This window comes from Setaria italica, chromosome I, assembly GCF_000263155.2.
Source record: "Setaria italica strain Yugu1 chromosome I, Setaria_italica_v2.0, whole genome shotgun sequence".
NCBI lineage: Eukaryota > Viridiplantae > Streptophyta > Magnoliopsida > Poales > Poaceae > Setaria > Setaria italica.
In genome coordinates, this window is record NC_028450.1 from 13,039,841 (window position 1) to 13,065,231 (window position 25,391).

General features: G+C 45.7%; 1 protein-coding gene across 1 annotated transcript in view; it reads right to left on the minus strand.

The window, feature by feature from the left end:
- Positions 1 to 703: 703 nt before the first annotated feature.
- LOC101763956 (signal recognition particle 19 kDa protein) overlaps positions 704 to 25,391 on the minus strand; it is a 50,891-nt gene continuing 26,203 nt past the window's right edge. Inside the window, exon 3 of the mRNA XM_004952244.1 lies at positions 704 to 834. Within this exon, the coding sequence (XP_004952301.1) occupies positions 704 to 834 (131 nt within the window). The remainder of the gene's footprint in view (positions 835 to 25,391) is intronic.

Consider the following 25,391-nt stretch of genomic DNA (forward strand, 5'->3'; position numbering starts at 1 on the left):
TAAGGACAATCGAGATCATTTTACCTCGTAGAATTCCACATCCGGTCAAAAAAACGTAAAAGAAAAAAATTGCTCCACATACAGCAATAAGCAAGCATGCACCGTGATTGGAAACCACAGGATCCAATTACGAGCCGCCATTTCGCAAGAGTTCAATCATTCTGCCGTTCGTTGATCGAGCTGGCTCACAAAAGGAAATCAGATTTAGGATGTTTAAAATAAAAAGGAAACAATTGCTCCGCATCCGTCTCGCGATAGTTGTATGCAAATCAAACACTGATTATTTCCGTTCACAGTTCACACCATCTCGTCATTCCAACATGCTGATTGCTGTGTAGTAGGGTAAAGAAGTTCGTTAGCAAGCTGAGGGGGAAAAGAGAAAGAATTCCACAGGGGTAATGATAAAAGCAGAAATAAGATTCATCCAGCGCTTAAGTTCCCACCATCTCATGGTTTTGCATATTCAGAATCCAATCATTCAATCAAAACAACTTTACATGATCACATCCACCAGTTGAATCAGTAAGCAGGACATGCTAAGCTGATCAGTAAGCAGAAATCAGTTCCACTGAAAGTTCAGTAACCGACCCTTGTCTTTTGCTCCTAGTTCCATAAGATTATGATTTCTCTCACGCCTCGAGAGCAACTCAGCAGAGTTTAGTCATGTTTGTCCTATCAACAAATGATGAATGCAATAATGCGGTTACTTTTTCTTCCTTCCCTTTGACGGCTTGAATGGGGCTGTAGATGAAGAACTGGTAGAAGGTTCCTGCTTCCTAGTCCTCCCAAGGTGCTTAGGAACCAACTCTGCAACCTGGAGCATCAGCTGCTTCTCTGCAATGCAGGTGAGTGAGATGGCTTACATACCACAACCATCATTATAAATACCAAAGATAACCTTTTCCTGTCAGGTACAAGTATATTTCATACATCAGAACCTCATAAACATCAAGCTAATTAGACTAAAGTGTGGCAATTTTTGCTCACACCCTAGTCAAACAAAAATTTGTACTGCTATTCCTCTTCTTTCAATTCATACTAGCCTGTTGAAATACAAGCCAGGCTACTGATCCACAACACTTTATCGAGACAAGAATGTTCTGTTTCGTGGTTAATTTCACCATGTTTAGTGCAGAAAGCCTGTATAGCACAGTACTCAATCCATTACAAGCTAGCATTAATGGTCCAAAGTCCTAAAGTAATCAGACTAGTGGTTAGACAAATTTCTTTTTATAATAAAGGGAAATTTGGGTAAGCATGACATACTGGCAAACAACCTCATATACTTAATATTCATTGTGCTGGGAGTGTTCAGATGGTCCAACAACTCTCACAAAGTAAGTACAGATATATGTCCTGCCATAACAAACATCATGAACTTAGCTAAAATTGTCGAGATCAAAAATAAAGCTAGTAAAAATAGCTTAATTTGAAAGCTAGTAAAAAATGTTGAACAAATTAAATGTACTTCTTCAAAGAACTGAAAGGCAAACAAGTAGACTTCGCACAAATCTATATGAATGATTTGATGATGTAGTAGCACTAGATTGAGCGTACTTCCAGACAAACAGAAAGAAAATAACTAAGCCACTTCACAGAAATCAGAAATCAGACAGTGTTCTTAAGGCGTTGCCTGGGCAATAAAGAGTACTCAAGGCACCACAGGACACCTTGTCGCCTTAAGAACCATGATTTTTGTTTTCTTCCTGCGAAACATTCCATTGCTACCTTTCCTATCCCATCTATCTAGCACTACAAGGTTTTATCACTAATATCACGGTTTTTTTTTGCAACAGACGATTTTCGTTGCAATAAGGGTTATTACGACAATAGTCCTTGTTGGTTGTAATAGGGTGCCATATTGCTACCATTTTTGTAGCGTTGCGATTACAATTTTAATGGTTGTAATAGGTACGCTATATCGCAACGAATATATGTTGGTTGTAATTGCGGCGACGTTATAACATGTTGTGATAAGTACTATCGTGCGTTGCAAAAGAGTCTTAGATATAGCAACGAACCCAATGTTGTTACAAAAGATATCTTGGTTATTACAACGAAAATAGTGTGGTTGCAAAAGAAATCTTGGTTATTGCAATGAAAATATACAATGTTGCAAATGAGTCTTAGATAGTGCAACGCTAATATGAATCGTTGCAACTAGTATTAGATATAGCAACAAAAATGGTATTGTTGCAAAAAAAATCTTGGTTATAACAACAAATACTCGAATTGTTGCTAGAGAGAAGGTGCTATTGCAATAATATATAGTCGTTGCAATGTAGGGGAACGTATGGTTGCAATAGATGAGTTTGTGGGTGCCGCCAGCTTGGTTATGTTGGTGGGTCTTTATTATGGCCCACACATATGGCAGGCCTTTCTTTCATGAGCTGAGAGGCCTAATCTGGATCTATCTCCTAGCGTCGCCTCCCCTCCTCCTTTGCACGACTCCTCCCCTTCTTCACGTGATGCTGCCTTGGTCGCGCGATCACCGCCTGCCGTGGTCTTCCCTAGCGCACGAGTTGCTGAGTGCCAAGGAAGAGTCCCCTTGTTAGTCCTCCATGATCTCGTTGCCTCCCCTCCTTCTTCGCACAACTCCTTCCCTTCTTCGTGTGATGCTGCCTTCATCGTGCAATCGCCGCCTGCCGTCGTCTTCCCTAGCGCGCGAGTTGTCGAGTGCCAAGGAAGAGTCCCCTTGTTAGTCCTCCACAATCTCTCGACGTGGGACGCCACGGGCATTGTCCGATTCCATCCTCTCAATGCAAGGTATAAAATCAATCCAGACCTATCGCAATTAATGTGCATGCTGATAAACTTGAGTTATTCAATTAGTATATATATTCATTCAATATTTATAATATTTGTTGATAGTAATAATACCGATGGAGGAACCTATATTTTATGCATGTTATTTAGGAGTTGTATAGTAGTACAAACCTGTGCTTAAATTATTAGTTGGATTTTTTGCAATATGGCACATGATCATGAGGATCGTAGTTGGATGGAATTGTCACATACAGATGCTGCATGGCAAAATGGAGTTGCTAAATTTATTGAAGATACCTTTGATGGCACCTTTCCAGTACCCTGTCCATGTAGAGGATGTCGTCGCATGGCATATCAAAATAAAGAAGTTGTTGAGTTGCACTTGAATACCAGAGGGTTTGATCCGTATTACAAAAAACAACATCATACTAGCAGATCTGCTAAACGTATTGTTGTGGACGATGATGATCAGGATGTTTGTGAAGGTGAAGAATGTGATCATGATGATGGCATCTCATCCACTATACTGCTTTCATCGCTAATTAGTGGTGCCATACATGGTGAAATTAGAGGTGGTAATATTGAGGAGCCAAATGAGTCAGCAAGAAATTTTTTAACTTAATGGAAGAAGCTAGGAAAGAACTGTACCCAGGTTGCAAGGAAGCTACCCAAATATATTTTATTGTGAGGCTATATATCAGATTAAGTGAATGTTCGATATTAGCAACAATGCTCTAGAGCAAGTACTGTTCTGCCATGTGCTCCCCAAGGACCATTGTATCTCAGATACCTTGGACAAAGTTCAAAAGGTAGTTCAAGATCTTGGCTTGGACTACCAAAAGATTCATGCTTGTGTTAATGACTATGTGTTATTCCATGGAGAAGAGTATGAGAAGCTGAACGCATGTCCAAAATATGGGGAGAGTAGGTGGAAAGATACATATTTAGAGTGTGTTGGTGATGGTACTGGTGGAGTAAAGAAGAAGCTCTTACCTCGTAAGATACTGAGGTATTTTCTACTTATTCCTCAACTGCAGAGATTATATATGAATGAGACCACATCGGCGCATATGCGTTGGCACAAGGAATAATTGGTTGAAGATGAGAAAGTGCGGCACCTAGCTAACCCAAAGGCATAGAGGCACGTAGATGCCAAGTATAGTGCATTTGCAAGTGATCCACGTAATGTTAGGGTGAGACTTGCATCGGATGGCTTCAATCTATTTGGGATGTTGAATGTGACTTACACTACATGGCCAGTAATCCTAATTCCTTATAACTTGCCTCCTTGGTTGTGCTTCAAAAAATCCTATTGGATGATGTTGATGCTAATTCTTGGGCCTAAATCTCCAGGAATTAACATTGATGTATATTTACAGCATCTGATCGATGAGCTTAAAGAGCTATGAGACAATGGAGTTTATACTTGGGATGAGGAAAAAAAAGAAAAATTTTAATCTGTGTGCAATGCTACTTTGGACAATTAATGATTTTCCTGCATATGCAATGTTGTCCGGTTGGAGCACAAAAGGCAGGTTTGCTTGTCCTTATTGTCACAAGGATACTGATTACTTGTGGTTAAAATATGGTTCAAAGCATTGCTACATGGGCCATCGTTGTTTCTTGCCTACGAACCACAGGTGGCGGAGGAACAAGGTCAGCTTCAATAACAAGGTAGAAATGAGGGAGACTCCAGTGCCCCTCAGTGGTGCACAAGTAGTGGAGCAGTACAAGAGTTTCGAGCAAGTCACTTTTGTAGCGACTACTTTGAGGAAGAGGAAGCAGCGCGATGAAGATAATAGATTGCACAACTGGAGGAAGAAGAGTATTTTCTTTGACCTTCCTTACTGGGACTATCTGCTTATACGCCATAATCTCGATGTGATGCATATTGAGAAGAATATATGTGAGAGCTTGCTAGGGACTATGCTTAATTTAGCTGGTAAAAGTAAGGACGGTGAGAAGGCTAGACTCGATATGCAAGAATTGGGTATAAGGTAGGATCAACAACTATTGTTCGATGATAAAGGAAAATACACTTTGCCACTAGTGTTGTACAAGTTAGGTGATGATTAGAAGGAAATTCTGTGCAATTTTCTTCAAGGTGTTAAGATGCCTAATGCTTGTGCCTCAAATATTAAGAGATATGTTGATGTCAATGGTTTTAAGATTGCTGGACTTAAAAGTCATGACTACCATGTTATATTACAAAAACTTTTACCCTTGGTGGTGCGCCAAATATTGCCTAAAGAAGTAGTGATCCCATTGATCGAGCTCAGCAGGTTTTTTTAGTTCGGTATGTTCAAAGGAGCTTGAGGAAACTAAGATGAAAGAACTTACCAAATTGATTGGAGAGACCCTTTGTCGGCTTGAGATGATATTTCCTCCAGCATTTTTTTGATATTATGATGCACTTACCGGTTCATATTGCTTGGGAGGCTGAACTCAGGGGCCCTGTTTCCTATAGATGGATGTATCCAGTTGAGAGGTACCTACGTACCCTCAAAGGCTATGTGAGGAACAAAGCGTGCCCAGAGGGTTCAATAGCAGAGGGGTATATCTCGGAGGAGTGCCTTACATTCTGTTCTCGGTTCTTTGAAGGTGTTAGTACAAAACTGGATCAGCCAGAGCATCAAGAAAGGAGCACTGTTAGTGAACCACCTGCTAGTCTAATTGTATTTGCGAGCATGGACTTCACTAGAAAGAAAAGTAGTCATAGGCACAATATGGAGATACCTTCTCCTGATGACTTGCGCAGGATGAGGCACTACATAATATCCAACTGTGATGAGGCCACTCCATGGATAAAGTAAGCTACATATAATCCTATGTGTTTTTTTATATTGTGTTCACTGTCTAACTGACATAAGTTTATTGTTTCATCAGTGAGCACATGGACGAATTGAGGAACACCAACTCGCATAATGTTGATAGAAGGCACAAGGCTGAATTTGTACATGGTTCAAGCGTAAAGTGAGTCATATATATTTCTGTTCAATTTTATTCATCACACTTGAATATATATGTTTGTAACATATTTTCCAAATATTTTTGAGTGTAGATCAGGAACCTAGATGCAGAGGGAAAAATAGATGAAATGATTTATTCTCTGTCTCGTGGTCCAGAACAAATAGTTAGTGTGAGGAACAGGTGTTCCATCAATGGGTTTTTCTTCCGGACATCAGATGTAGAGAAAAATCTATCAACACAGAACAATGGTGTTGTCGTCAAGGGCAATGATGACATGGAATGGTATGGAGTGATTAAAAAATCATCATCCTTGATTTTCCTAACTAGCATGAAGTCACATTGTTCGAGTGTGACTGGTATGATGTTCCTGCACCAACTAAGAGCAAATCCAAAGGGTACAATAAAGATAAATTTGGGATTATCGATATTGATACCACTCAATTTCGCTACTCAGTTGATCCATACATCCTGTCAACACAAGCGGAGCAAGCGTGTTATGTGAAAGGTGGGAAGAAAGGTACTAAATGGTGCAGTGTCCTCAAAATGAAACCTAGGACGCTGTTTGCCATGCCAGAAGTAGAGGACAGTGTTGGTGATACCAATGTGGACTCAGTTATCACAGGAGTGGAACAAATTAATGTTGAGGACCAGCAGGAGGCTTTGACAAACTGGATTAGGCCAGACATGCAAGGGTTAACTAGTGATGCATCTGTACTTCAAAAGGTGGTGCCCATGCCTGAACCGGATCGTGCAGACATATCAGAAGACAAAGATGATTCTGATGACACCTACATTGGTGATGGAGTTGTTACTCCAGTCAATATACCTGGAGACGACGAAGATATTTTCTTTGTGTAATTTGGAGTTGCAAAGTTTACTTCGTGAACTAATGTGCATTTGATTTCTGGAAAACATTAAGATATTATATATACCATGAACGATGAACTTTATCAAATGCCATACCGGACGAGATAGAGCTCCCATACATAAAAATTACTTAATTCATACGAACTGCATCTAGTTTGATATAGTAGGTGCATGCCTCTCATGTTACCAAAATAAAGCAGAGGCATCCATTACTTGTACATCAACTAACATGTTACCAAAATAAATATGGTTCATGCCTCTCATGTTACAAAAATAAAGAAGAGGCATCCACGACATGATCAACTAACATAACTCTTATAACTAAGAGTACTGATACTTCTACATCAACAAATACTACTCCCTCCTCAACATTAGTCGTCCTTGCCTTCCACAGTGTAGAAATGGCCCTTCCGCAGCTTGTGCTTGATAGCAATGTGAACATCTTCTAACTCTCTCGCACCTGACATTTTAGAAGAGGGTTACTTAGCATGTGAAAAAGATAAACTGACTAGATGAACCAAAATAGTAAATAATAGAAACCAATTGATGATTAACTTAAAGGGTAGGAACATCACCTGCCTACCAGACAGCTCAGGTCCATCAGAGAGCTCATCATCGCTCCCCTGAGTGAGTATCATTGTACATGACATGTTTGGGAAAACGACCTCGTACATATCTCTGGCGAGCTTCATTACAGGGAAAATAGGGTCACAAAACTAAATAAAGTGTTGCTCAATTTTAATAGGATCATGACATGGCAACACATAGTGTTAGAACTTATTCAAAATAAAGAACACATACTAGTTTGAGACTTGCTGGCATGTCCAGCCAGTCATATTGGACGTATGGCTCGTCCTTGGAGGGAGAAGACTTGCTGTAGATGTGGTGGGCTCGGACCGGGTCACGCAGGCTACTTACTCGCGCCTATCATGAGATCACAAAGTTTAACATGTCACCGAATCAAGAAATTAAATATGTGGTATACTAAATCTAATTTTCCAGCATCACCTCCTTAGGGATCGAACGCCTCGGCCGACACTTGGTGGAGGTGCCAAGTCCCTTCTTCTCCCTGATGGCCATGGTGGATTTGGGGGCGACACTCTTCTTGGAAGCTGTCCCCGGGATCATCTTCTTGAATCGCCTGGTGGCTTTGTCGCATAGCTGCCAACTAGAGCTGTGCATCTTCTTGCGGTCAGCCATGGTGGGAAGGGAAGTGGAGCAGAGCGAGCAAGGCGCACGTGCGGGATTGTGAAGGGACGTGTTGGGGGAGATAGGTGGGCATTGAAAGGGGGCGGAGATGAAGGGCCATTCAGTTATGGAAGCGTACTCTGGAGCGGAGTCCACGCCTTCAGTTATGTAGGCCAGATATCACTGACGTGTGGGCCTGGTAGCAATGGGGCCCACTCGGCAGTGACACGAGTCACCCTGCAGAAGAGGCGCATCCAGGAATGGGAGGGGACAATGAGTAGATTTTGTTTCTAAAAGTGTAGAGTACTTTTCATAGCAAGAGCCAGTGATATGCAGTTCCCACGTGTATATGACATAGTGGGTCCAGCTCCCCATGCGCGCTGACGAGGTAGCATATTCCTCGCGCGCGCGTTCGGAGTTGGAGGAGGGAAAGGAAAGAATTGGAGGAGATAGGGAGGATAATGAGGAAGTGGGGAGGTTAAGATTCGATTTGTTCGCATAATGGGCGGGTTATTAGGCGGTAAATGGCTGCATGCCAGCGCCAACCCAATTTTCGGCAAAAATAAAAAAATGGAAAAAGGGTGGAGGGTGGAGATCGAACCTGGATCATCGATTTATATCAATGTCGTAGACACCATTGAGTGACTGACATGAGGGACCCACTTGTCGGTGCCAGGTTCATATGCTGCTCTAGTTTGGTTCATGGTGTTCTTCTTTTTTTATTTTGATTCATTGTGAAAACGTTAAACGTGTTTAGATTTTGCATTTGTTGTCCAAATCCGTTGATTCTTTTTTCCAATTTCTTGGACAACTTTTCCCTTTCACGTGGTTTTATTTACATTGTGTTACCTGACCCCTTGCATTAACATTTTATCATTTGCTTCACTATTTACTTACTCTACAATGAACGGACCTTTTTGGAATGTGTCCAATGTACCAGGGGCTTATGAATAGGCAAGTTGGAATCTTTTATGGTTGAATGTGTATCATATAGGTGTATCATATATATGGCATATCATATAGGTGTATCATGTTCAATGTCACACCTTCTTTACCTTGAGGTGATTTCATGTGGGAGCTAAGACAATGTTTCAGTGCAAATTGATAATCGATCTCCTCAAGGACATGATTTATCACACAAACCATTGAGGTACTTGTTCTTTTTGCAGCGTGACATCTTTACCAAGGTTTGGGTTTGTGACACCAAGATACACTTATCTTTGTATTTGTATTTGTGATACACCAAGCTAGTGATACACTTATATTTGTATTTGTGATAGCGTTCACTCATGCACATTGTGTTAGGACTTAAGAAAATATATATTGGAATTACTAGTGTTTATGTAATGGTAGTATCGTGTTTGATCTATGTCCTAGCGTCATGTTTGATCTATGTCATTTACCCAGTCCATAGCCTGGTCGCACCACTTCCCCATGAAGAGCCGCCCTTTACCCAGGGAAACTTGAAAAGAATATTGAGGGGCAAGGGGATTGATATCGAGATGTAGATGATTTCATGCTAGGTACGAAAGCGTGCGAAAGCTATCTTCATAATTAAGACTGATTTGTCATGTCCACCATCTACCATCTCGGCGTGTGTCATGTTTTGTTGCATCACCGTGTAATGTCAGTCGTAGTCAACAGAGTTTTTGAGTACTAGGCCTGTGGGACGGGATGTGGGAAGTTACTGCGTTATGCAGCGGGATGGGACGGGACGGGACGGAACGTGGGAAGTTATTGCGGGGCCTGTTCCAGCGGTCGCCTGCCATACCTAAGAAAAGGCGGTGCCGCCTGATCTCCCTGTCTCCTCATCTCCTCCGCTTGTTCTTCGGCAGTTCCCAAGGCACCGACAGCGGGGAATATCTATAACTCCTCCTATACCCTGCCCCCTCTCCGCAGTCTCCTCGCCATATCGCAAAAAGAGCTTTTCAAGAACTCGGCCTGTAGCCCGCCGTCGCCCCTTTCCACTGTTCCCCCTTAGATTTTGTGACCCGCCACCTCTCCACGTTCATGGCGTCAGGGAGGCAATGCCAATTGCTCACATACCTCCCTATGGAGGTTCTCAATGGCAGCGTCGGCCACGTTGCTGCGACCTCCTTCCAGCCCATGGACGACCTCCGTAAGCTACGGGCGGTCTGCAGGGTCATGCACCGTGCGTGCTGCGACCCATCCGTCGGACGGCGCGTGGCATTGCTCAGAACGTACTGGGAGGATATGCAGTGGAACGAGCCGCATAGGTACTACGCCCTCCTCGCTCTGCTGGTTGGTGTGGGGAACCCGGAGGCCTGCACCCTCAAAGGGATTGTAGATTTCTTCACCACCCTCCAGCCATCCCTCCATGAGCTCTCCCACACCACGATGGGTGGGCACGATGTTGGGGCCTATCTGTATGCCCTGATGATGTACAGGAACAACGGCGGTGGCGCAGACGACGACATCGCGAAGATGTACATCCGTCGCTTTGAATACGAGGATGTTCGACGGCGAGCGGGAGCGCAGGCCCAAAGAAGTTGTGCAACGATGGATGCCAGGTGTGCCGCGAGGAGGCCGCCTACCTAGTCAACAGAGTTACGTGGCACGGGCATGGTGATCCACTTCCACCGACACCAGTTCGCGGCGACTTCCCAGGCGCTGGAGGCGACTGCGGCAAGGTTAAGGGCTGGGAACAAGCTACGCTGTTTTGCAATGAAGATTGCAGGATACACCATGAAATTGTGGCGTTTGAAAGGAGAATGGGGATCGATAACTAATTCTCTCTTTGTATGCAGCTGTGAAGTAGCGTAGCTTTAGCGTTTCTTTTGCTTTTGCCTGATGATGTCCATGACTGGTTGGCTCAACTTGTAGTGCTGGAACTATGTTTGTGGTTAATTTGGCTCAACTTGTAGTCACTACAAGGTTTTGTCTATCCAATGGAGTTGTATTTTCACAATATGCTTTTGTGTCTAAGCACACCTTACACCTCCCTGCATATAGGTGTTATGATGCACCTATAAAAAGAACCCACACTTGGGTACATTCATTTCTCCTTGGATTTCAATTGAGGGATCATAGGTACATGGTGAGATAGTCATGCATCCTCCAACCCACATTCATGAATAATAACTACACAAATTTAGATAAAACCGATTAGTGGGACCCATAGAAGACACCACGAAAAAACGTATTCACCACCAAAAAAGTTTTCGCTGCCACACGTTCTCGCATGCCTATGACAGGTAGGACCCACTACATCCCGCCAGGTTGTGCCTCAAATTTTTAGTATTAGTGCAATGTTCCCTCCATTATTTTTTCCTAAACCCTCAAATATCTCAGCCTCCTCCCCACTTGCCCCCAAAACTGCGCTGGCTGCGTCAGGGGGGCGACGGTTCCTCTCTGCCCAAGCGACTCCATCCATGGCGACTCCTTCCATGGCCAGCGATGGAGAACCCAGCACACGACCAAGTACGGTCAGAGTCGAGGAAGCCGATATTGAAGATGAATGTTACAGGTTCACATCCACCTTTAATGCCTTTTAGGGTTAGGGCAGAAAATTTTTGCACAATAATTGCGTACTATCGATTTGATGCTGGCTCATTGGCGCATGCTTTTATAAATCACAGATCTGATTACTACTGATTAGTTTTTCGCATAGCACTAGTAGAACTACATCTTCATTCATTGATGCACGGGTTTTGATATCTATGTGCACATACATATTAGTCAAGTTGACAGGTGAGATGTGGCAGGTAATGGTACAGTGCTTGGGGGCAGAAGGACAAGATGTGCGCCTGGTTCAGGCTAATATTGACAGGGCACAATTAGATTTTGTTAGCTTGTGGCATTTCAAAAATCAACTTGGATATGGTGCACGGGACTAATACTACTACAAGAAGAGAATAGGAAATGTGATGCATCTGTTGAGTCAACTGGTTACACCAAAGATGTAGAGCGCATGCTTCAGTACATGGATTCATCTGAAGAAAGGAAACTAAGTGTTGGCACTAGAAATCACTGATCGTATTCCCAGCGTCGGACACACGACCCGGGAGAATCTGCTTCGCTCTTGTTCGGGTGATCGCCCTAGTACGGTTCGCGCGGCATGCCAGCCAATCTGACCTGTTGATTGGCATGTAAATAAACGTATCAGTTCCCAGGGGTTGCGATCGGCTAAAGTTCCGATCTTGAGAAAAGCTTATTAGCGAGTCGGCCGATTTGCAGTAATAACGGGATCGGCTATGGGGCAACCGATTACCAAGCAACGTTTGTAAAGAAAACTACTAGAGTAATCTAAACAACGCTACAGTAGCAACACTAGGAATAGATCTAAATCGGCTATGTGGAAAGCGATAAATTGAGTAACAAAATATAAGAAAGCCGAAAGTTCTAATTCCAAGCTGGATAACTGGTGATAAAACTAGAACAACGAAAAAATCCACCCGAGTTTCGCTACCCGGCAATAGTGCATTCGGGTGCCGAAATGCACCCGTTTTGTGATAGAGTCGGAGTGCCCGATCTTTCGGTGAGTGAAGATAAATTCGACTTGGTGGAAGTAGACCCTCACGATCCGACTACGACGAGCGAACCCGAAGCGCCAATGCAATCGCTGAACCAACTCCCGATGGTTACCAACCTCGCTGGTGCGAGATCAGCCTGATCACGAAGATCGATTCCTGTCCGCAATCGAAGAACGAACAAGAAAGAGAGGCGAGCAATCTAAATATCACTCGAAGGTGGAGTTCTGAATCACAAGGACAGCGCGTATTTGCGCGTGTTCAAGAGTAGCTAAAGCTAGATGTAAAACAAAACTCAAGTCGTAAACAAAAAGGACTCGGACTAAATAAAGGGGGCGCAGCCCCTGGAGTCCGAAGGGGTCACGGCGCCCAACCCTAGGCGCCCCACCTGGGCTGCCCTGTTGGGCCATCTTCTTATTCCGATGGGCCTTCGTTCCTTAACAGCATGATGAAGTTTAATTCTCTCGCACGGGCTCGAGTGATTGGCCCAACTGGAGGAGCAACTGGAGGCGCCTGAGGTGCTGCTGGTGTAGATGTACTCGTGGTGTCCTCATCATCCTCCCCTTCTTGAACTGAAGTCGTCCTCGACGGCAACTCCTCATCTTCGCCCACATACGGTTTCAAATCTGCAACATTAAAACTCGTGGAAACACCAAACTCCGCAGGCAGGTCAAGGATATAAGCATTATCATTAATCTTGGTTAGCACTTTAAAAGGACCAGCCGCACGTGGCATCAATTTAGAACGACGTAAGGTAGGAAAACGGTCCTTCCTCAAATGCAACCAAACCAGATCACCCGGTGCAAAAGTAACATGTTTTCTCCCTTTACTACCCGCAACCTGATATTTAGCATTAGCAGCAGCAATGTTTTGTTGAGTTTGCTCATGCAAGCTAATCATTTGATCAACATGTGCAGCGGCATCTATGTGTGGGGTGTCCTCGGCATCAAGTGCAAACAAATCAATAGGCGCCCGAGGAATATAACCATAAACAACTTGAAAAGGACACATCTTTGTAGAAGAATGCGTTGCATGATTATAAGCAAACTCAACATGAGGCAAGCAATCTTCCCAACGTTTCAAGTGTTTATCTAAAACAGCCCTAAGCATAGTGGACAAGGTTCGATTAACCACCTCAGTTTGTCCATCAGTCTGAGGGTGACAAGTGGTGCTAAACAGCAATTTAGTTCCCATTTTATTCCATAGTGATCTCCAAAAATGACTGAGAAACTTAGCATCACGATCAGAGACTATTGTATTTGGAATACCATGCAAACGAATAATCTCGCGAAAGAACAATTCAGCAACATTGCTAGCATCATCAGTCTTATGACAAGGTATAAAATGAGCCATTTTGGAGAAACGATCAACAACCACAAAAATACTGTCCCTCCCCTTCTTAGTTCTAGGCAATCCCAAAACAAAGTCCATAGAAATATCAAGCCAAGGGGAAGTAGGAACAGGCAAAGGCATGTACAAACCATGGTTGTTTAATCGTGACTTAGCTTTCTGGCAAGTAGGGCAGCGGGCAACAAGGCGCTCAACATCAGCGCGCATCCGGGGCCAAAAGAAGTGGGCAGCCAGCACTTCATGCGTCTTGTAGACGCCAAAGTGCCCCATGAGACCGCCTCCATGCGCTTCCTGTAACAACAAACGACGAACCGAGCTAGCTGGAACACACAGCTTGTTAGCGCGAAACAGGAACCCGTCCTGTATGTGAAATTTGCCCCATGGTTTGCCATGAATACAGTGGCCGAAAGCATCTTTAAAATCAGCATCATGCACATATTGATCCTTCACAGTTTGCAAGCCAAAGATTTTAAAATCTAACTGTGACAGCATGGTATAGCGACGAGACAAAGCATCAGCAATGACATTTTCCTTCCCGCTCTTGTGTTTAATAATGTAAGGGAAAGACTCAATGAATTCTACCCATTTAGCATGATGACGGTTCAGGTTTGTTTGGGTACGAATATGTTTTAAAGCCTCATGATCAGAATGAATTATAAACTCACGATGCCAAAGGTAGTGCTGCCAAGTATGCAAAGTGCGCACTAAAGCATAAAGCTCCTTATCATAAGTAGAATAATTCAAGCTAGCACCACTTAATTTTTCGCTAAAGTAAGCAACCGGTTTTCCTTCTTGTAATAAAACAGCACCTAGCCCAATACCGCTAGCATCGCATTCAAGCTCAAACACTTTAGTAAAATCAGGCAACTGCAAGAGAGGAGCATTGGTTAACTTATCTTTCAAGGTGCTGAACGCAACCTCTTGTGAATCACTCCAAGCAAAGGGAACATCCTTCTTTGTAAGCTCATGTAGAGGCGCTGCAATGGAGCTAAAATCACGAACAAACCGACGGTAGAAACCTGCAAGGCCAAGAAAGCTTCGAATTTGTGTAACCGTTGTCGGTGTAGGCCACTCCCGAATGGCATCAATCTTGCTGCTATCCACCTCAATGCCCTGTGGAGTAACAACATAGCCAAGAAACGAGACACGTTGTGTGCAAAACATGCATTTTTCGAGGTTAGCAAATAAATGGGCCGCACGCAATGCATCAAAAACAGCACGCAAATGTTCTAAATGCTCTTCCATAGACTTGCTGTAAATGAGGATATCATCAAAATAGACAACTACAAACAATCCTATGAAGGGCCTTAGAACTTCATTCATCAAACGCATAAATGTGCTGGGAGCATTTGTCAAACCAAACGGCATAACCAACCATTCGTATAACCCAAATTTCGTTTTAAAAGCCGTTTTCCATTCATCACCTAATTTCATGCGAATCTGATGGTAGCCACTACGCAAATCAATCTTAGTGAAAATAATGGCACCACTAAGCTCATCTAGCATATCATCAAGGCGTGGTATAGGGTATCGGTAGCGAATGGTAATGTTATTAATAGCACGACAGTCTACACACATACGCCATGAGCCATCTTTCTTTGGAACAAGTAACACAGGAACGGAGCAAGGGCTAAGAGACTCACGAATATAACCCTTGTCAAGCAATGCCTGTACCTGGCGCTGGATTTCCTTCGTCTCATCCGGATTTGTACGGTACGGTGCGCGGTTCGGAAGCTGTGCGCCGGGAATGAGGTCGATCTGGTGCTCAATGCCACGAAGTGGTGGAAGTCCCGGTGGCAAATCTTTTGGAAAGACATCAGCGTACTCCTGCAAAATGTTAGCAACCGCAGGGGGAATATCCAAAGATGGTGCATCATCAAGTGAAACGAGCACACTAGAGCATATAAGGGCATAGCATGGCAAAGGAGCATCGCGTAACTCATCAAAATCAGCACGTGTGGCAAGCAAAACAGGAGCATTCAACTTGATTTCAGAATTAAGAGATGTCGATGGTTCAAGTTGTTTAGCAGTTTTAGCAGCTCTAGCAAGATCATCTTTAAGAATTTGTTCAGGTGTCATTGGATGTATAATTATTTTCTGACCCTTAAACATGAAAGAATAGTGGTTTGAACGACCATGATGCAAGCTATCAGTATCATATTGCCAAGGTCGCCCAAGTAACAGAGAGCATGCTTCCATGGGAATAACATCACAATCGACAAAATCAGAATAAGCACCCATGGAGAAAGGAACACGGACTGAGCGAGTAATTCTAATTTTCCCACCATCATTAAGCCATTGAATGTGATATGGATGTGGATGCTTACGAGTGGGTAAAGACAACTTTTCAACCAGCGTGGTACTCGCCAAATTGTTGCAGCTGCCGCTGTCGATGATGATGCGAATCGACCGCTCCTGCACAACGCCCTTGGTATGGAAAAGAGTGTGTCGCTGATTCTTCTCGGACGGGGCGACCTGTGTACTAAGAACACGCTGCACAACAAGACTTTCATACCTATCGGCGTCGCCCGGGTTGACATGTACCTCCATAGCTGCATGGTCAGTGGCAAGCATCGCATGTCGAATATCTTCAGAATCACTAGCGGAAGAGTACTCACCATCGTCACGAAGAAGCAAAGTGCGCTTGTTCGGACAGTCCCGAATCACATGGCCGAATCCTTTGCAACGATGACACTGAATATCCCGTGTACGGCCTGTGGGAGGGGCGGCGCCTGTGGAAGGGGCAGCGCTTGCAGGTTTTGCCGTTCGCTCGCGCGGTGTAGTGGTGGGCGTGGGTGGCGCAGGGAGAGCGGGTGCGGAGTTGGATGGCGAGCTTCTTCCTGCAAAAGAGTTAGAATATGTCTTCGAGCGGCGTCCCTGCACTTCACGTTCAGCTTTGCAAGCATATTCAAATAATGTTGTCATATCTGTGTAGTCCTTATAATCAAGTATATCCTGAATTTCGCGGTTCAAACCACCACGAAAACGGGCCATAGCAGCGTCGGTTTCCTCCAATAACCCACAACGAATCATTCCTATTTGTAATTCCTGGAAATATTCCTCAACAGATTTGGAACCTTGCTGAAAACGTTGCATTTTATTAAGCAAATCGCGAGCATAATAAGAAGGCACAAATCTGTGGCGCATAGCAGTTTTTAATTGCTCCCAAGTGGTTGGAATGGTATTGGGATGTTTGTGTTTATATTCACGCCACCAAATTAAAGCAAAATCAGTAAATTCACTAATAGCAGCTTTAACTTGAGAATTAGCAAGAATATCATGGCATGAAAATTTCTGTTCAACTTCTAATTCCCAATCAAGATAGGCAGCAGGATCATATTTGCCATTAAAAAGTGGAATTTTAAATTTAATCTTGGAAAAGGAATCATTACCACCGGGACGGCGTGGCACGCGGCGGGCACGGCCTCGGCGGTCGCCATCATCCTGGTCCGAGTCACCACCATAACCCTGCTGCAACTCTGCGACTGTTGTGTGCAATGCATCGAGTCTTGCCACAACTGAATCGAGTGTGGCCTTAGCGGCCGTCTGTGCAAGGTCGAGCTGATCACACCGCTCGGTCGTCGAGGAGATCGTCGAGTCCAGCCGTTCATGAATCGTCTGAATGTCGGTAACAAGCCCTTCAACTTGCGCTCGTATGCCCTGCAGCTGGTTAGCCCCCGCGTCGACATCATCTGCCATGGTTAGCGCAAAGACAAGAACAAAAGCAACGACAAAATAGGGGTGTAACAGCTCACAAGGCGCTCACACTAGTGCTGTTATCAAATTCTTATCCGTTCTTACCACGCACACAGGGGCGAACTGCAACCAACCGGTGGAACTCACGAAAGATTGGAGGAGCGATTGCCTGGAGAAACAAAATATGCTCGTCGTAGAACTATGTGGAGTTCTGGGAAGGCTGCACTCAAATGAAGGATTAGCACAATCAAACAATAATGCAAAGTTGAAAGATAGTGCCAAACACGTAACAAGAGTTGCTGGTAACAAGGAAAAATCGAAAGAACAGAGGCAAGGTGGAGAGGGCGCACCTCTTTTTTTTTTTTTATTTCTGTTTTTTTTTTTTTTTTTTCACAGAGGGTGCCCCAAAACTGATAATATGAACACAGAGGATCTCAAATATCAAAATGCGGCACACACTTTTTCCGAAAGTACAGGGGTATTCCGGTAAAAAAAAGATACAGATAAAGGACCAAGAAAGAGAGATACGGATATGAAAGGCTGGCACGGAATGCGGGGGGGGGGGGGAATTTACCCCAGAGAGTCGTGACCCAGGGGGAGTCACGGCGCGCGCAAAAAGAGTTTCCACCGAAACAAATCCGAATCACCTTCCTTCTCCCTGTTGGATTCTTCTTCGTCTTTTTTTTTTGCTTCTTTCCTTTTTTTTTTCTGATTGCTTTCGATCTTTTTTTTTTTTGACAGGGGAGGGGCGATCGGAGTAGTGGGATGGCGCGGCGCGGTTGTCGCAGGGAGGTGCGGTGGGCGCGGCTGGTAGGGTTGGCGAGCAGCGGAAAGGCGGCGGCGGCGAAAACTAGGGTTAGATGAAAAAACGAGAAACAACAGATTAAACACAAGTAACCAGCAACAATTGAACGAGTAGGCACACAAATTCAACAAAGACACTTATTGAAAGAATGTGCGAGGCTAAACGGTTGCTGGGACAAAGGATCTAACCTGAAAAAAATTTGTTTTGGTTTTTGTGGACTGTAGGAAGGGAAAAACACTCGGTAAAACTCACCGATCAACCTGGAAAGCTGATACCACTTGATAGAGTCGGAGTGCCCGATCTTTCGGTGAGTGAAGATAAATTCGACTTGGTGGAAGTAGACCCTCACGATCCGACTACGACGAGCGAACCCGAAGCGCCAATGCAATCGCTGAACCAACTCCCGATGGTTACCGACCTCGCTGGTGCGAGATCAGCCTGATCACGAAGATCGATTCCTGTCCGCAATCGAAGAACGAACAAGAAAGAGAGGCGAGCAATCTAAATATCACTCGAAGGTGGAGTTCTGAATCACAAGGACAGCGCGTATTTGCGCGTGTTCAAGAGTAGCTAAAGCTAGATGTAAAACAAAACTCAAGTCGTAAACAAAAAGGACTCGGACTAAATAAAGGGGGCGCAGCCCCTGGAGTCCGAAGGGGTCACGGCGCCCAACCCTAGGCGCCCCACCTGGGCTGCCCTGTTGGGCCATCTTCTTATTCCGATGGGCCTTCGTTCCTTAACAGCATGATGAAGTTTAATTCTCTCGCACGGGCTCGAGTGATTGGCCCAACTGGAGGAGCAACTGGAGGCGCCTGAGGTGCTGCTGGTGTAGATGTACTCGTGGTGTCCTCATCAATGTGCCCGAAGTTAAAGCTTAGAAATTACTCGATAAACGGAACTTACAAGATCAGCTGGAGGTCAAGTTGATGCAGTCCCGCCAATCTGTACGAACTCGTGAAAAAGGGGAAAAAGTGTTGGCGAAGTCGCCTACTTGAAAGTAAGTACGAGGAAAAAGTAGTTTGTTGTATTGAGTTGATTGTTGATTACAGATCTATAAAGGTGGCTATTTATAGCCCCGTACAGACGACTCCTTATCCGACTAGAACTCTTTCCCTAAATCTAAACAGAAAAACCTCTTATCCAACTAGAACTCTATCCCTAAATCTAAACAGAAAACGAATATTTACAAGTACGATTCGTACTATTTTCACGCGCTTCATGGGCTGACCTCTTCTTCATCTTCATAATCTTTTTTAAACCCACATCAGCCCAACTATTCGAACCTCCTAATCGACCGATCATCTCCTTGGCATAGGGGCAACCGATCAAGACCCACACGTCGAGGGCTCAGACTCATCCCAACCCTGGGGACTAAGGTCGGATGAGGCGGAGATCCTCCCTCGGAGGGTCGGGTGCGTCCGACCCCAAACCCTAGGGGTCGGGCGAGGCGGAGATCCTCCCTTAGGGGGTCGGGCGCGTCCGATCCCAAGCCTCAGGGGTCAGGCGAGGCGGAGATCCTCCCTTGGGGGTCGGGCGCGTCCGATCCCAAGCCTCAGGGGTCGGGCGAGGCGGAACTCCAAGGATCAATCGGCCGATCCTCGACTGTAGCATCATTTGGCCAATCCTTGACTGTAGCACCAATGGGCCGATTTCCAATCGTTGCCCTTGTATCTCGCCGCATCTTCTCTTCTCCCAACGCCGATTTTACACGTGTCAAAATCTGGCGTCAACACATGCCCCCCAGTTTCGGAGTAAAACATAGTCTTTACTTCAAAATTCTTTTCAACTTCCCATCCGAAACAGACGCCACGAAAACATCCTTCTGTTTCACGGTCTCCAACCTGATGATTGCAATCTTTTCGAAACGGGCGCCCACGACAACCACTACTCCCGAAAAACTCGAAACGCCGGCGCGGTAAAAATTCCACTTTTACCCCTTCTCAGACCGTCTTTAAATATCAGCACATCCCGTACTCCTTACGAGCTCACGTCCTTCTTCTCCAGCGCACAGGCTTTCTTCTTCCTCCAACACTTTCCTCAATCCTCCAATTCTCCAGCGCCTCCTTCCCTTCGCATTCTCTCCTACTTTTCCAATGGCAGCACCTTCGGGCACCTCGCAAACGCGCGAAGCTCCAGAAATGGCGCCTTCGGCGGAGATTCCAGTAGCGACAATGGTGACTCCATTGACGGAAGAAGGAGCTCCATCGGCGAAAGCTGAAGCCTCATCCGAGATCCCATTGGCGGCTTCATCATCTGCAGCTGCACCGGCGACTCCGCCGATTACGAGGAGCTTCATCCCAGAGGTTATTACCGAAACCTTCCGTTATCAGTAGTGCATTTACCTTAGATCTATTTCTTACCTTCGCACCCCCTTTTCCTTTTTAGGCAGTTAGGCATCGCATCACCATTCGCCTTATAGAAAGCCTCGGCCTTATCTGCCTCGGACCCATGGGGAACCCAGATCCAACCGACCTGATCAACTTGGAAACCCATAGGATCCCCTTCAAACAATCAACCATGGACCTAGATCACTGGTCGGGTACCTTTAGGTCTTGGCCGAATGAAACTCCTGGTTGGAGGGAATGGTACCAGCGGGTAGCTGCCTCCAAGAAGCTCCAATGGGACAAGCTCAAAATTGGCCAATGCATCGACCTATCCTTGTCCCAAAGGGAACGGAATGAGCCGTTAGTGATGGCAGCTTCTTACTTTTGGTCTGATGCTCTCAACGCATTCTTGTTTGGACACGGACCCATGACTCCCACATTGGCCGATGTAGTCTTGCTGACCGGCCTGGACATCACTTCCCCGGACACTCCTTTCCGCCTTATAGCCTCAACATCACATCGGCTGGACACAAGGGGAATCGGCGGGTGGAAAGGCTTCATTAAATGCAACAAAAGGGCCAGGTCTGTTGAGAACAGAGAGTATACGGCCTTCCTGATGATGTGTCTAGAGAAGCACTTCTTCTGTGGGAGAGCAGCTGGTCTATCTACCAATACCCAAGCTCTAGCCGAAGCATTATCAATAGGGACTTCTGTTCCTCTTGGAAAGCACTTACGGGGATCAGTCTACCACATGCTTCATCAAATCGGCATCAAGCTATCCCAAGGGGAGCCGATTGGAAATCCATGTGGGCCCTGGTGGTTCATTAACTTGTGGCTGAACTTGTATATGAGCGAGATCTCTCAGCAGCGAGTGGAAAATATGACTTTCCCCAGTGTCGAATCGGAAGAGAACCTTACTGTCTGACGCCGGTGTATGTCCTTTGGCGAAGCGGCATCGGCCTTCTCTGGTTGCTCGTATTCTGCGACCAAGGTGACCGAATACTTCCGGTGTTTTTATAATGGCTTTAATGAAGATGCAACCGTCTGGTTTCCTTATCGGAGAGATGACTCAATCTTTGAACTCCCTCCTTGTTTCGACTCAACCACCGGCCGATTCGACGAAGATCTCACAGATGAGTTAATTAAACCGGGGATCTTACCGGCCAACTTCTTCTCAGGAAAAGATGCCCCTACATATGAATTCTACAATCCTTCTATTGCAGCACGGCAATTCGGCATGGGTCAACTGCCGATTCAGGCATACTTCATCGGCCGAGCAAAGTTCAGAGATGAGCTCACCAAGGGCCTTGACTACAGTCGGCTGCGAGATCGGATACCAGACTCTAGCACCATAGATCTGAATGACTAGATAGTAGCTCCCTTTGCTGTCCAACAATTCAAGTTATGGTGGGCCGAATGGAAACAGTACCTGTTCTGCGCCTCCGCATCAACATACTGCAACCTCTTGGATCCAACCAACATCGATCCGAACGCCGAGGTATTTTCCCCTAACCGATCTTCATTCCTTTATTAATGCATTTAAATATGTATACTAACATCTTGCTATTATTCCAGTCTGAAAACCGTATTCCCCCAACACACAGTCGGAGTGGTCAGCCGATAGAGGATCATCACCCATACACCATCTTTCCCCTTATCGGTTATGACGCTCCTTCCGTGGATGTGATTGCCGGCCGATCGAAGCAGGCGCGGAAGAAGGTCACAAAGAAGACCAGTCGCCGAGTACGAACCCGTATAGAATCGGCTGACCCTCCTATGACCACATCGGCAGGAACTTTGGCCGCATTGCCCCTTCCAGCTGCTGGAGAAGTGGATACTCAAGTCATCACGCAAGCTGGGGCAGCCGCCGCATCATTACTAGTGGAGGTTATGCAGGCAAACTTGTTGTCTCATTCTGCTGATTGCCATCCTCATACTGACTCATTTTATTTTAGACTGCACAAATCACTCCTGCGGATTCGCAACAATCGACAGCAACCCAATCGGTCATCTTTCAGGAAGCCGGCCCGAGCAAAGCACCAATCATGGTGGAATCTTCTACTCATGACGAACCAATGGAGCCAGCCCCTGGATCGAGGATAACAGCCTCCCGAACGCAGCTTAAAGAAATTCGTTTTATAGAGGTAAAAGACTTCTCCCCCTTACTTGGCCGATTTGCTATCATCATCGGCTGACTTATTCTTCTTCTTGTCTTATTATTTTCCAGGAACAAGACACTCCCAACAATAGCCTTTTCTCGTTTGCGGTTGCACTCTCCGATGACAAGGAAGTCGCTTCTCGCCAGGTCACCTTGGCGCCGGCCGCATATATCGAGTCAATGAGGATTCCGGTCTTTAGGGCCCTGCGCCACATGGCCGATCGCGCCAAGTTGACCAAGACTCATGAAGAAGAAGACACATACAAGCGTCAAGCTCAAGAGGTGCATCAACGGATTCACTTTCTGGAGGACTCTCGCCCGGGGATCGTCGGCACGATAGATCGCCTCAAACGCCGAAGGGCGGAACTTGCCAAGGAGATGGAGCAGGTGACCAAGGCAATAGACGCCGAAGAGAAGAGGCTCCAGGAACTCCCCTCTGTCATCGCCGATCTGAAGCGGGAGAGGCAGCACCTGGCTCACGAAGCCCTCAAACTCCACCGCAATACGTCAGAAGTCCCCTGATCGGCAAAAGATGACCAACGCGTCCTGGACTCTGCCGATCAGATCCGGCGCCGAGCGATCGCGGCTATCGATGCCCTTCTGGGTGGCTTGTAAAAGTACTGGCAGTTCTTGTACAAACATTTAATACCCCCTTTGACCGTCCTTCGCAGCACCCCTTTATTTATTACCTTTTTCACTTCCGATAGGACGCGTCTTACCAAACATCCTCGCCTCCCTTTCTTATAAATGCCGGCCTAGGCCCCCGTTCCGAGAGTACCAGTCTAGCTCGACTTCATCTTCCCAACCTGCATTTGTCGGTGCGCCTTTCAGTCATGTCTTCTTTATCCTCTTCCTCTTCCTCTGTTAATCAGGTGAAAGTTTTGCCTTCATCCTTTTTCTTAGTTTAGATCTTTTGAAGGGAATCACCTTTTTGATCATTACTTTCCACAGCCACGGCGCCTTAGCTCTAAACTCGAACGAGCCATCGAACTCATGCACTCCGACGAACCGTTGTCGCAAGAAGACAAGGACTTATCAGGGCTCATCGTGACGAACTCCAAGAGCACGTCCTTGCTGACATCCGACGGATCTGGGATTTTCTGGACGGCAACGCCCGCCGGCGACCTCAAGCCGACAGAAGTCATCTGCTTCCTCAACAAATCGTCCTTGAAGATGCAGCAGCAGGAACATCATGCCCGGCAATGGACCGGAGCCACCCTCTCCCCCGTCAAGTCGAAGCTGAGGCTGCAGTGAAAGAGATAGAAGAAGAGTACATTCGTCTTCTGATAGAACTAGGTCGGGCTGAGAGAGAGCGTAAGAAAAAGCGTGATTAATTATTTTTTATTCTGAGGGCGACTTGTACCTGGTCGGCCGTGTAACCCACCGTCCGTACCTAATGAAATACATCGGCCGATTTGGACGATTACGTGTTTTCTCTAGACGAATCCTTTTGTATCGGCTGTTGTTTATCGTGGTCGTTCCTTTATGCTCCGACCCATATACTAGGGTAGTACCTTTTTAAGTATCTTCCGTTCAGAGCCCTAGTAAACTCTTCTCCTTCGATTGTTTCTAGAATATAAGCGTTTCCTGGAGCACATCTACCGATTTTATACGGCCCTTCCCATGTAGGGGACCACTTACCGAATTTAGGATCTTTCGACCCAATCGGCAACACTAACTTCCAAACCAGGTCTCCCGGAGAGAATTGTTTGACTTTGACTTTCTTGTCATACCACCTGGCTACTTTCTTCTTGTTTTCTTCGATGCTTATCAAAGCTCTCAATCGTTGGTCAGCCAAGTCATCAAGCTCCCTTTTCATGAGTGAGGAGTATTCGTCGGTCGTCAACTGATCCTGGAGCGAAGCGCGTCTCGACCCCGCCCTCAATTCCCATGGTAGCACTGCATCGTGACCGTACACCAACTGATAAGGGGACAACTTGGTGGCCCCATGGCAAGCCATCCTGTACGCCCATAGGGCTTCAGTCAAACATAGATGCTATTTTTTCGGCTGCTCCTCAATCTTCCTCTTGATTAACTTTATTATCCCTTTGTTGGAGGATTCGGCCTGGCCGTTAGCTTGGGCATAATACGGAGAGGAATTTAACAATTTGATTCCCATATCGGCCGTGAACTCCTCGAATTCTCCTGACGTAAACATTGTCCCTTGATCGGTTGTGATAGTTTGGGGGATGCCGAAGCGGTAGACGATATGGTCTCTTACGAAGTCAACCATGGCAGCCGATGTTACGGCCCTTAACGGAATTGCCTCCACCCATTTGGTGAAATAATCAGTGGCCACCAGAATGAACTTGTGCCCTTTGCTTGATGGAGGATAAATTTGGGCGATGAGGTCTATCCCCCATCCTCTGAACGGCCATGGTTTGATAATGGGATTCATGGCCGACGCAGGCGCACGTTGGACATTCCCGAATTTCTGACAATCCTAGCATCCCTTATAATATTTGAAGCAATCCTCGAGAATCATCGGCCAGTAATACCCATTATTCCTGATCATCCATTTCATCTTATGTGCCGACTGGTGGGCTCCACACACTCCTTCATGGATTTCTCCCATCAGAGTCTTAGCCTCCTCCGTTCCCAGACACTTGAGTAGGACGCCATCAATTGTTCGGTAGAACCAGTCGTCTTCCAGTAGTACGTATTTGGTAGCATGGAAACGCACCCGCCGATCCACTTTCTTAGATGGATCTTTCAGGTAATCGGCAATTTCTTTTCGCCAGTCATCGGCCGCGAGCTCTAGAGCCATAGCGCCTTGA